Source organism: Sturnus vulgaris, chromosome 7 (genome assembly GCF_052056855.1).
Source record: "Sturnus vulgaris isolate bStuVul1 chromosome 7, bStuVul1.hap1, whole genome shotgun sequence".
In the NCBI taxonomy this organism is placed as follows: Eukaryota; Metazoa; Chordata; class Aves; order Passeriformes; family Sturnidae; genus Sturnus; species Sturnus vulgaris.
In genome coordinates, this window is record NC_142249.1 from 7,786,370 (window position 1) to 7,799,692 (window position 13,323).

At 43.9% G+C, this 13,323-nt stretch overlaps 1 protein-coding gene across 18 annotated transcripts in view; it reads right to left on the reverse strand.

The window, feature by feature from the left end:
* Window positions 1-11,164, reverse strand: part of UNC80 (unc-80 subunit of NALCN channel complex) — a 128,611-nt gene extending 117,447 nt beyond the window's left edge. For all 18 annotated transcript variants that reach the window (XM_088167677.1, XM_088167674.1, XM_088167673.1 and 15 more), the window contains exons 1-4: window positions 10,621-11,164; window positions 9,319-9,367; window positions 2,300-2,456; window positions 1,101-1,399 (exon numbers count right to left, since the gene is read on the reverse strand). In XM_088167677.1, the coding sequence (XP_088023803.1) occupies window positions 1,101-1,399; window positions 2,300-2,456; window positions 9,319-9,367; window positions 10,621-10,712 (597 nt within the window). In that variant the 5' untranslated portion in view covers window positions 10,713-11,164. The remainder of the gene's footprint in view (window positions 1-1,100; window positions 1,400-2,299; window positions 2,457-9,318; window positions 9,368-10,620) is intronic.
* Window positions 11,165-13,323: the final 2,159 nt, after the last annotated feature.

Below are 13,323 nucleotides of genomic sequence, written 5' to 3' on the forward strand. Positions count from 1 at the left end.
TGTTATTAACCTCATCTTGAAAACAACATGCCAGAAACACTAATATAGAATATTAGAACTCCAATCTCTAATGACCAAGGTCAACTCCTAGTTTCATTCCATTTATTCAAAGGCAGCCTGCATTTTTTGTGCAGCACTGGGAAGAATTCAGTATTTCTTCCTGTCCTGTAGCCTACAGAAAACCAGTAAACAAGTATGAAAAATCTGGGCTAAATAAATTAAACACTACTGCACAAGAACTCAGTAGCAGCAGTAGAGAAAGAATCTAGTTCTCCAGTCTTGCTTTTACCTTCCTTAATTAAAAAATTATCCTTTATCTCCTGATCCTTTCTAGCTTCTTCAACTGTTGCAGCACAGAAGGCAGGATTAGAACAGACAGCCCCAGCACTTCATGACTTTATGGTCCTTTTTTAGTCCTTTTTTCAAGGACCTACTCTTTTTCCAGGCCTAGCTGGAAACATAAAGGCTAAATGGCAGCCTCCCAGAGGCAGGAGTCAGAGCATGAAGAAAATGTCTTTTCATCACATCACCCTGCAAAGCTGATGCACTCAGCACAAAATGAAGAGAGAAACACCAGCAGACAGGAGGCTGCAGCCTGCTTCACACTTCAGAACAAAAGAATGCTCCACTGCCTTTGCCACTGCCATGCTTGTAACCTGGTAATTAGCATCAAGATGATTAGCAATGACAACAACAAATCCCAGTGGCAGCCCCACGGTGGAACCCCTGAAAATCCAGCAAGGCTTTTCTGAGCAATGGCTGAGAATCACTGGAGCAAGTTAAAGCTCATAATCCTTTCTGCAGTTTTCAGGATCCCACAGACCTCACAGGGGCCACAGATCTTTGCAATTCCCAAAGGCTAAAAATGGCTCACTTTGTATTTTTTTGTCTTTGTGCCTGCCTGATGCTGTGGTGATTGTTCATGTCACTGGAAGGATTTCTTCCCAATGGCTGCAGTATTCTGCCAGCTTGGCAAAATACCTCCAGCAACACCCCAGTGTGCACTGTAAGCTGAATTAAATAACAATCACAAAGGCAGAATCACTCCTTTCCTGCTCAGAGCTGTTTGCACACAAGAACCCCACCAGTGTACCACTTACCCTAATCCTGTGGACCAGGGGAGCAAAGAGGAACACAAACAGCTCTACTGTGGCCATGGAATTCTGGAAGAACTTCCTTCTGTTATTCTCCTCCTCATCAGTGATGGGGCTGGGCCGGGGGTGTCCTGGGGATCCTTGGTTTTCAGCCTGGTGGATAAAGGCACTGCTGCTCCCTCCCCAGCTGGAGCCTCTGTCTCCTCCAAATCTGTCATTGCTGCAGTCCTGGGGAGCCTCCAGCAGCATCCAGTGAAGAGTGTGAAGAAGCTTTGTTTCAGCTACTCCAAGCTTATCCTGATGCCCTGCACGGAAAAATGCATCACAGGATCTCACAGTGTGCCATTCTCACCATCAATGATGCTGTTGAGATTGTTTCACAGCTGCACTGCAGGCTGGACATCCAACCCCCAGGTAAGCATCTGAAAATTAAAATTCTACAACCAAAAGCACCAGCATTCCGTCTCATTTTATTTGAAACCTCCAAAATCAGAAGCCTCCATTTATTTCCCAGCATTTAGAGTCCAGTCTCTGCAATGTCAGCTCAGGGCATGGACAGCAGCATGGACATGGAATGGTCCCAGAAGACACCAACTCAACAGTCCTGTCTGTTTGGCTTTGTTGAATAAGACAAAATGCCAGTGAGCACTGCAAGGTGCTCAAGCTGTGACTTGTTACAGTTCCCTATTGGCATGTCTCAGGAAGCAAATTCCTGCTGAAGTCACTGCTGAAATCAGTACAAAAGTAAGTAAAGTGAGTTGGGTTTGGATCTGCCTCTTTATTGTCTGTTTGACTATCTGCTGAGAGTCACATGCATTGATCTAAATAAAAAGAAAAATAGGAAGAAAACCCCTTAAAAACTGAAGATATCGAAAGTACCTGCAGCACAAGCCTTGAAAGAAATACATATTCCTTCAAGGAATCTATGCCTGCTGGGTGCTTGGGTAAGTTCTATTATTGCTGGGAAATAACTAGCAAAATATTATTGAACTACTGTGACTCTTTAGCTCATCAGACCACTAACTTCACTGGGAAAGATTTCACAGGTTACCCTTCTATCAATGAGACAGACAATCATCCAGAAAGGCAATCCCCAGAAGAAACTAATTAGGATTCCCAGGATTTAGAATTTGTTGGCACCCTGAGCATCAATCTGTCACATTTTAACTGGTAATAATGGAAAACAGCCCCACGTGAGCACTAACCCAGCTTGTTCCTGTTGGAGAGCAGCGTTGCAGTGCAGTGCAGCACATGAGGGAGGGCAGCCTGGACCAGCTCCCAGCGAGAAATGCTCTGGATGGCTTCAGAGAGAGCTGGAGAAAGGCCATGCAGCTTGTTTTCTACTAACACTCTTTCAAAAGACTGAAAGAACAACAACAACAACAAAGTCATCGTGTGTATTTCTGCACATTCCTTCCAGTACATGAACATCCTCTTTTTAAAACCTCTAATTGCACAACTGAAGCAAATCTTCTAAAATTTGTCCTGAAAAATACAGACTGTAACTAAAGCTCAGCAGACGTGTGGACACGCTTGACTAAGAAATTAATGGAGCAGGCAATATCTTTTCTGCAATGTAAGAGAACTGAAGCTGGTACCATCTGTATATCAAGCCAGACTTGCAGCTGTGCTGGGTAAAGCCAGTAATCCTGACTTACAGATGTGCTGGGAGTGCCAGTGATCCTGTTAGAAGCCACAGGAGCTAGGAAAGCCTGAATTTGTGGAGCTGAGTGCTGGATATTCCTAAACACACATGCTCTTTGAGTTCAGTGTAATAAAAAGGGCAAACCACTAAAGGTATATGGGCCTTAGGAAATGTTTTCACACCCTGTCACAAAAAATCGTCGGTGTACAAAATTTTTTGTCGAGCTGTGATGTAATGGTTTTGTGAACATTTACAGAGCTGATGGCTGCAGCAAGTTCATTATTTCTACCTGAAGCAACACAAAATGAGGCTATCTGCTGCTGAAATCCCTAAGGAAGCTCCTTATTGTTAGCTGCCCCAACCCTTTCAATAAATGGCTGCCCTGATCAGATACAAAGATCTCATCATAGCTCACAAGAGCAGTTACATTCCTTCACTGAAGTACCTATAGCAAAGATAATGACAAGGTATGTCTTTGCCATAAACCAGCTTAGCCTCATGGCTACCTATTTGCTCACAAGCTGTTTCACCAATTTTATCAAGCTCTGGGCAAACAAGTAACTCTTGCCCAAGAGATGCTTCAAAGGTCCACATTCATAAAGCTTATCCTGCAACACTAGTCATATATTTTTTTTTTCCTGTAAAATTGAGGGTGTCGTAATTAAATAGACTTAGTTCCAGAGAAGAGCAAAAGCAGCAGGTCAAAGCATGCTCTTCTGAATGAGCAACCACTCCCAAGCATGGCATGATAACCTGTGGCAACAGGCACTCTCCTCCTGCCTGTCCCAGCAGCTGGGCACACTTGTTCTCTCAGTTTGTGGCCCACTCTGCTGGTGTGGGCAGACATGAGCTCCTCTACCAAGAGGCTGGGTGTCCTGATGCAAGCCCAGTGCTGCACTACTGTAGTTTCACAGCATCCAGTTCTGCTCTGGCCAGCACAGAAACACACATCTATCCATTATCCATATCCATATGACTATGCCAACAGGCTGAACCCTGAAATACTGACAGCAACCATCAACAAATATCAGTGTGCAGAAGGTCACCCTGCCCAACTACTAGAAACACCAGTCAGAAAACATAATACACTTTCCTTATGGACTAATGGCTGAAACTGGAGGGTGTTTGCTTTAATACATGGAAAAAACACTGGCTTCTTGAGGAATAGTAAAAACTAATGTGCCATGGATCATGCTATCAGCAATATGTGTTCCTTAGCACAGGAATGGATAACCTGTCTACCAAGGAAGGGATGCTTCAAGTAACCCTTACAGTCATCTCCTGGAGGCCACAGCATCTGAGAGGAAAAGAGTCTCCTGCCATTCAATCCTATCCGTTCAGGAATGGGGACAAAATGAAGGGATGCTGATGGCTTGAAAGCCCAGACACTACAGGGAGCAAAGTACCCATCCTAAGGCCTGGCTATTCTGTTCCAGCCAGGATTCACAGTAGGACACAGAGTGCATTAGTATAAAGACAAGAGAGGTTTAGAATAAGCAGCCCAGTCAAGGGATTATTACAAAACAGAAAGGGGGAACAAAGCAGCAAAGTAGCCCTAGAAGAAGAACGAGAGGTGCTTTGTTACAAATACCACAAAGTTTGAAAGAGCCAGTGAAAAACATGAGGTTTTACTTATTTTTATCAAAAGAGGACAGGGACCACTCCTTAGTCATTGCTTCAGCAACACAATCCTATTTCCACTCATCCATCAGCTCTGGGGCTCATTGAATCCTTCATTCAACCAAGCCAAGTCTCTACACAAGCCAAAAGGAAGGTCAGTACAGAGGTAAGGAGTTCCTACCCATGCTAGTGAGCTGGATTAGCTCCCTGAAAGGCCAGAGCTCCCTGAAAGCACCACAGCTGACCAAGGCTTATTGAATTGAATGATCTCACCTCCAGCACAAAAGCCAAACCATGAGCTCACACTTTAGTAGAGTTGACAAAGCTGTTCAGTTTGCAGGGTAAGGAGAGAAAAAAAAAATCCCTGGGAACACCAACCCTGTTCTGAAGTGTGACAGAAGGCACCTTGTTGCTCCCTGGCTTTCTAGTCAAGGTCTCATTCCCGGGTACTTCAATGGCATCAGGTAGAAAGTTCCCCAGCAATTCCCTTCTGCAAGCTCTGACCCAGTCTGCACACTGCAGAAACTCAAGAGTTTGCAATTATATCTTTAGATTAGGTTTGTATTTATCACAAGATTTTGGGCCACTGAGCCCTTGTGAAGATTTCCCAGTGTGGTTAGCCACCAGATCCTTCTGTTCTTTCCAAGCCTGAGCAGAAACCTTAATATTTCTGTACTACAATGAAAGATTCCCTTCTGGAACAGCTTATGTGATCACAAGCATCTGAGACAGAAGTACTGTATGTTGCCAGAAAAACGCAAACACAAAAGGTTGGAATTGAAATCACTGCATTGAAAGCACTGAATGTCCAGCCTGCTACAGGCACTGCTGCTGTGGATGCACTAAATTGTACATCTAAATTGGCATGTAGAACTAAACTGGCACTAAGCCCCACCCTGGTAACTGCCACAAGCAAACCAACCAGGAACATGAAGTTCTTTGGACAGGTGCTCCTGTGGAATTCACTTTATGGAGTTCTCCATAAAAGTGCAGCTTCTGTCTGTTCCAGACACTCAAGATGCAAGGTCCTGTGCTGCTCCTGGAGAGCCTCTTATGGCTCTACTCTTCCAGGACCTGCTATAGGGAATATACAGACACTGGGGCAGAAGAGTTAATTCTCACCCTGCACGAACTAAACACAAACTGCTGCTACAGCTGAGAGGAGCTCCATGCTTAAATAAGAAGGCTGAGTGAGAATGTCTGAAGAAGCTCCCTGTGAGTGAGTCAGAAGACAGCTACTGTCATGCTATGGGTATGTCTAGATCCACAGCTTGGCTAAGAGAACTTCCTACTTAGAGCAGGCTTGTTCATGCCCACAGCAGCCCCCACGCACCAAAGGCAGATAAAGAACATCTGCCAAGGGGACAGTGGGGGCAGTCAGTGCCTTGGCTGGAGAAACAGCCCCTGTCAGCAGTGCTCTGTGTGTGTTCAGCTCCCTCAGGACCACTTACACAAGCATTTTTCCTTTTAGCCTAGTGGTGACAGCTGTTTTCACGGGGACTGGTGGCCAGCCTTGCCTGGCTGCCTTCCCACTGCTGCTCTTCTGCTTTTACCTTCATCTCCACCAAGAACCAAACACCTTGTGAGCAGGATCAGCCTGTGTGCCACAGCGTGCTCTGTCCTCTACTTCTTGCCTAGGCACCTTCAGGCTATCTGCTCCCATTTCAGCAGCATTCTGGCTGGGCTTGGTCATGGTTTCCTAAAAAGCTTTGCTGGAGTTGTATGAACTTTCCTGCTCTAAGCCCAGGGAAGCTGTACCTGCAGTGAATTGCATGAGGCAGAGGGGGTGACAGAGGGTGCCCAGAGGTTCCCAGAGGTTACCTTGGGCAGCTCAGCACCTCCTGTGACATCCTCTCAGGAGTGCCAAGGAATATCCCTACAGGATTGCCCAGTGCAGGTACAGGAGTGGCAGACACACACACAGAAGGTCAGTGCTTCTTGAACTCAACTTGTGTCCTTGGAGGGGACCTTAACTCCCTGTCCTCCCAAAGCTCATTCTGCATCGTGGAGGAAAGCTGGGACACTGCTGAAGTCACTTCAGGCTGACTGGAAGGAGCTGGAAGTGCTGCCAGTCTGGGGCAGCTCCACTGAGCAAGGAGGAGCTCCCAGAAAGATCCAGGAACCCAGGAGTTCATAGCACAAGGGATGGTGAGCCTCCATTGTTGAATAAACAAAGCAATAGCACACAAAGTCACAAGTAATGAAACACAGATGCCAAACATTTTACTTACAGAAATTCAGTTTTCTGCAACCATGTCCATTGGTTGGATAAAAATAAAGGTGGCCCCTTTCTGAACTTGGTTCCATAGCTATACTTTCATTATCCATAATAACAAAATATGCAATTACATTTTCAAAAAAAAGTGAAACAATAACAGCAAAAAAAAATAAACAAAAAACCCCAAAACAACAACAAAACAACAACAAAACAAACAGACAAACACCAAACCGAAAACCAAACCTCCCCGAAAAATAAAAAACAGAGAAGAGAGAAATTTTGAATTTGCAGGATCCTCCAGAAAACATTTGAGTTCTTCCATGACCAACAGAAACCAGAGCAAAAAAATTTAAGCTTATCCTCGAGTTCCTAACTATCCCCCCCAAAATGTGTCAGCTTTGTCCAGCACTCACATGCCTTCCTGTGAGGTCATTTACAGCTTTGACTCATGCACATTGGATTGGCCTCGTGTCAGGGCAGAACAACTTCAGAATGGGGAGGAGAAAGAACATTAAATCCCTACTGAGGCACAAACATGTTTAGATGTTGCAAGACAATGTATGGGGGAGGGTATTTATCTTCAGGCTGTTATTCATAGACCAACTGGAGTAAAGAGACTCAGGTAAAGAGAAAAATGCAATGAAAGGACCAGTCCTTACCTCAAGGACTTTGGTATAAAGCAAAGCTCAAAGAAGCAATGCAATATGCTCTTGCAGACCAGATGCTGCATTCACTGAATCCCAGACTCCAACATCTGCTTCCTCAATGCACAACATGCAGCAAATTCTACTGCAGCAACTTTAGAGCCAAGAATAATAGAATAATGCACATTGCCAGAAAGTTAACAGCCTATAGGCATGCCCACACAATTCTGGGGAATTATAAAAGAACAGACCATGTAACAGGTCTATAGCATTTTTAGGCACATTACAGGGGTTTTGGATAGTGAGCAGGAGGTTTCAGAAGACAATTTCCAGAAATCCTGTCTCACCCGTGCACTCAACACTCTGCTGCCCCACTGGATAACAGAGAATGTGTTGGTGTGGGCAGACATTCCATACCAGTAGGTAGAGAAAATGGATGAAGCAGAAGGCAGCAAATATGTCAGTTCAGGCTTTAACCCACAAATTCCTCAAAACTAAGTTCCACCTTTGAAAATTTTCTACCATAATTTAATGACTATGTTGAGAACTGGAGAAGAATCAAGCTCTTCATCCAAGAGGTGGAAATGTATTGGATCTTTATGAAATGCCTTTTTTCAGAGCTCCCTTTCTCTTGGCTGAAGCGTGTGGTCAATGCTGTCTTGCAGCTTAGGGGGGTTTTGGGGTGTACTTTGTTTTTTACACTTGGTAAACTCCTGTATGTGCTCACAGAAGAAAGGGGCTTTAGAATCAGCCTCGGGGACCTGATGCCAAGAGCACAGCAGGAAGCAAAGGAAGTTCCAGGCAGGTAGGTACATCATAGGGAGGCACAGAGAAGGAAACTCTGTCCCAAAATTCAAATTCATCCTATGTGGACGTGCTTTTGCATGAGATTGATGCCATTTCAGTTTGTGATTGCTGAAGTCTTTTCAAGCTAACAGTATGGAAAATATAAACAATACCAACAGGCTTTGAACAAATTTTGGGTGCCAAATTTCTCCCTCATCAACCCAGCAGTAACAGGTATGAGCACAGAGGTGAAGCCACAGCCTCACATTAGAGGTGCTCCAAGGATGGCTCCTGCACACAAGGCTCCTGGTAAATGACATAAAACAACATTTCCCAGCCTCTCAACAAGCAGATATTATCAGTGATGATGCTTTTTGCTGCATATGCTAGAACTGAGCATTCTGCTCACCAACACACTGGGCCAGTGCTCCTCTATTTGGTATCTAGCAAAAACTCTGAAAAATTCATGGGTTTCTTAGAAGAAAATGACTCAGCAACAGATAAAGCTTCTCCAGCATAATGCCTAGTGAGAAGGAAGTCAGAAAATTGCTGCAGAGAGACCTAAGAACTTTAAACTATTAAGATACACGTCCAGACCAAATGTTTCCACTCTGTCAAGTTCGGCTGCAACTGACTAATGTACTTTAAGTAATCCAAAGACCAGCAACCATTCAAGGAATTCTGAAATTCTCTAGATACCCATCTTATTTGAACTTGCTTCCTCTTTTTCTTCTTTTTTGCCAGTACCTTGAGACTTTATTTGAAGTACATTTAAAAATAAGAATTATTTGTATCTGCATAACAGCCTCTCCTTAATCATTCTGGTAAGATATGCTCCCTCTAATTTCAAGTAGAAGTGTTTCCCATGCTGCACAATGGTAAAAATATTGTTCAAAGCCTGTTAGTATTTAGATTTTTCCACATTATAAGCTTGAAAAACCTTCAGCAATCGCAAACTGAAATGACATCAATCTCATGCAAAAGCACGTCCACATAGGATGAACTGCAAGGTTAGACCAGACTGTCACAGCTCAGTTTGTCTGTCTTATTTATTTAATTACTACAGCATTACTAATGAATTACTTATTACTAATACCCAAGTAAATTCTTTTTGCTGTGTCTCAAGATGGACATAATATGCAAATTCTCTATATGGGAACAATTTCAAATCCTTCATGTGATAAAAGTACAAGATGAAACTGAATGGACTAAATCCATTTCTGGTGTAAGCTGATCAGCCACTATGGTCAGATTGATTTGCACGAAAAGTTAGTTACTAACAACCATTGAAAAAGAGACACTTGTACATACCACACAGGAAGCTTCATATTGTTTCCCCAGTTTAGGTCTTAAAAATGCACTGAAAGGAAGGAGAAGAAGCATTAGAGACCCAGTACATCAACATGTATTTTTCTTAGTTATTTTTAGGATTCTTCTCATGTCAAAAGATTGTGAAAAGGCTGAGAAACTCAGCATAAAGGAAGACATAAGTTAAAACTATGTTCAGATACCTGTTGATGATGTCTGATAAATGCTGTCACCTTTTCCAGGAGAAAAAGTGCCCACCTCAATATCTCAAGAGGTATTTAATTCAGCCCACAAGTTCCCAGGGATAAAATCTTCCATCAGACAATTTTCAGCCATTTTACCTCAGTGAGAGATTTTGAACATATTCTGTTTAAAATTTGTTAAATATTACTGAACTTTGCCTTGCCTCTATTTTTTTAAGCCAGAGATCAACTTGCCAGCTCTGTATTAAATATTTCCTGCACAGCTGCTGACATGGAAGGCTTATGGTGAAGTGCAGGCCTGTATGTAGAGAACACTCACCCTCTATCATTCTCCTCCAGAATGAGATCAGGGTAAATATTAAAAAAAATAATCAGGTCACCTTATTGCAGAGTATTTCAAATTTTATTTTGAAGGACACTGACTGTGGCATAAGGGGATTTTGTGACTGAGGCCTTAAATCAGAGCCACAACCTTCAAATCTTCCAACCTCCCTCACTGCCCCCACGATGTTTTCAATTTGGAATCCTGCTAGGACAGGAGGCTGACAGGATTCACAAGGAACATAAAGCCCCAGCCATACATTCAGCCAGTCCCTCACACATCTCCAACCCCTCCCTCTCCAGTCCTGTGAAATAAGGGGAGACTTTGACATTATCTGTTTGCATGCTGAGCTTTTCAAAGCATCGATAACACTTCCAGGAAGGCTGCAAATACACAAATACAGAGAGAAGCAAAGCTGCAGGTCTGGTGCAGCACTGATGGATGCTGCTCCTGCTACAAGAACTCTGTGAATTCTCTTAAAAGAGAATGGGGGGGGATGAACGGGATGGGGAGCATGGGACAGGGAGGAAGGGGAAGGTGCACGGAGAAGCAGAGACATGGATGGTTTAAAGTCAAATGGAGAAGCTGCCGCTGGGTTAAGCTGCCTTGAGACCCCCTCTCACACCCGATACACACGGATTGCTCTACACTGGGTACAAAAATCAGGTTTTTTTTCACACTGCAGCCGCAGTGATAACTGCATCCATCCTCCCTGCCACCGCGCAGCAGCCGCTCCGCACTCCCGCTGCCCTGTTGCAGCTGTATCCCAAGCGCTCGTACCTGGTCTGCCTCCAGAGGAAGGTCTGGATGGGCAGGGGGATGCCACGGCCACTCTCCTGCTCCTGGCCCTCGGAGCTTTTCCTTTTCACCATGACGATGCCGAGGACAGCGCTGCAGCCTCAGCGGCCGCGACAGCCGGGATCTCCCATGGCTGCCTCTGCCTCTCCGCAACTCCTCATCCTCACCCTCTCCCCTCCTCCCCCCGCAGCCCACCCAGCCCTCCCTCAGCCCTGCCGGTGCAAAATGGCTGCAGAAGGCAGGCAGGGACGCCGGGGGGGAGAGCGAAGATGTCCGCGTCCTTCAGCTTCCTCCCTCCTTCAGCTTCCTCCCTCCCGGTTCAGCACCTCCCTCTGTGGACAGCTCCCGTGGGTGACACGGGGGGAGGCGGGGACGGGGACACGGAGGCGCCGCCCGCCAAACTTCGCCACCGAACACAGCAAAAACAACGCCAACAACAGCAAAAACACCGCCAGCAACAGCAGCAACAACAGCAACAACCCCGCAGCAACAGGGGGAAGCTGCCCTGAGCACCCCTGGCTCCCTCCCTCTACTCTCCTCCCTCCTTCCGCGAAGGGAAGCGGGTCCTAAACCCTCTCTGAAAGTCAACATTGGTGTTGGGGAGCAAGGGAGCGTTGGGGGTTGTTATTCCACAGATTTTTCTTACTTCTGCTTTTGAAGTGCCAAAGCAGATTTCCTGGTGTTTCCAATTAGGCACCAGATTGATTTGACTAATACATCACATGTCTGAGTCAGGCTTGCTGGAAATATTTTTCAGGCACTGTTAGATTAGCTCTCCTTCTCCACCCAAGGATATCTCAGGTAGATATCTATATATCCTTAGATATCTGAGATATCTAAGGGTAGTATACTGCAACAAATAATCAATATAATAAATGAAATGGAAGACTCAATGCGAGTTCATCCCAATCAGTTTTCACAGAAAAAAAAAAAAGGGTGACATCCTGTTGCTTAAATGAAAATATTGAAGATTTAGAAATATGCTCCAACAAACCAAGGCCATACTTCTCCCTGTCTTTCAATCATCCTACTAAATGTTAGGCACCCAAAGATTCACCAAGATCATTCCTTCCTGGTAGAGGAGCTGAAGAGATGAACATCACCTATTTACTTCCTTAGGGGTACTTTAAGAAGAGGTTTGCTGAAAATCCAGTGCTGCTACTTAGGTAATTTGAATTTACTCCCACTTGAGATAACAATTTTTTCTGGTACCCAAGACAAAAACTTCCTTGCAGTGACTTAGGTCAGTCTTGATCTCCAGTCATGGAGAGCAGGACCTTATGTAACCTACACTTTGCTAAAATCCCCCTCATAAATAAAAGAAATATTAAGACAACTTACTAGAAGGTAAGCTCTTAAATAAAAAATATGCTTGCAACCAAAATGTTTTGTGTAATTAAGACCACTAATCTCCCTGAGCTCTGAAATGCTGAACCAGTTGGCTTTGTTCATATTGTCTGGCTGGGCTCTTTGCTAGCAGTAACTTGTACTGCTGTGCACAGAAATATGGCCTTTTTATTAATAGGATCACCTTGTTCAGACAGGAAAGCTTTTCATTACCATGTTCTTTCCTTCCATTAATCTGTTTGGACATGGACAAAATTATCTTGATTTCTAAAATCTTGTAAGAATACAGAGAGAATACAGGCTTGACTGCTAAATGCAAGATATGTATTAAGTTTACCTGTTCCACATCCCCTCACTTGTCTTCTTGTTTGGGCAGTTTGGAAAGCAAATTTGAGTGTTAATTTCTTCTAGAATGCCTCTCAACAGAACACCATGCAGTAGGAATAATGAACTTACTTTAAAATAATTGGGGTTTTTTCAAGTCCTGTAATGTGCTATGAAATTACTGACTAAAGCTGTAATGTAGCAACAAATCTGAAGTCAATTTTTTTTTTGAGTTTAAGTAATTGTTAAGCAGGAGAATCCCTCTTCTTCCAAGAAAAGTATGAGGCCAAAAATCTTTAATGCTATTTGCAATTAAGGAGAATAAGTGAACTGAGTGTTGAGGCCTGAAGAAGTGCAAGGTCAGTGTCTTCCTGATGGCTGTTGACAATGGCAGTAACTAGCACTCAGAGAGAAGGCTGTGGGCCAGGGATGGTTTATCTGAATGTTGTTTTAAGTGTTGTATAATCTCATACTCAAAATTAATGCCATTTTAGTCAGTGATAATATTTACCTACCTCGAATTTAAGACAATTGCATTCTCTTAGTAACTGGTAAGCACAGTTCAGATGAGTTTGGTTTGATTTTAAATGGGTATCTCCCTTTATTCCTGCTTTCAAGAAGCAGCCACAGTAGTTTCCAGTTTCTCTCTCTAAGCCTAAGCTTATTGCTCCTATGCTTTGCTATGCAACAGGAAACCCAAGAGCAAAAGAGAGCACTGCAGCCTGCTGCAGACTATAGCCAAAATTTCCAAATGATTCTCCTGGTTGCAGGGACACTGGATAAACAGAAAGGGATGAAAGTGTGAACACAAAACCCCTCCAAAAAAAAATAAATAAAAAAACCCCAACAACAACAACAAAAAATCCAAACAAAACCGAAACAAAATAAAACCAAAACAAAAAAGACAAAACCGATTTTTTTTTTAAACAATGGCACTCATCAGTCTCAAACCTATGCAGGTAAACATCATTGCTGCCCTGAACAGAGGCTGTCCTAGAGAGCAGAGAGGCTCAC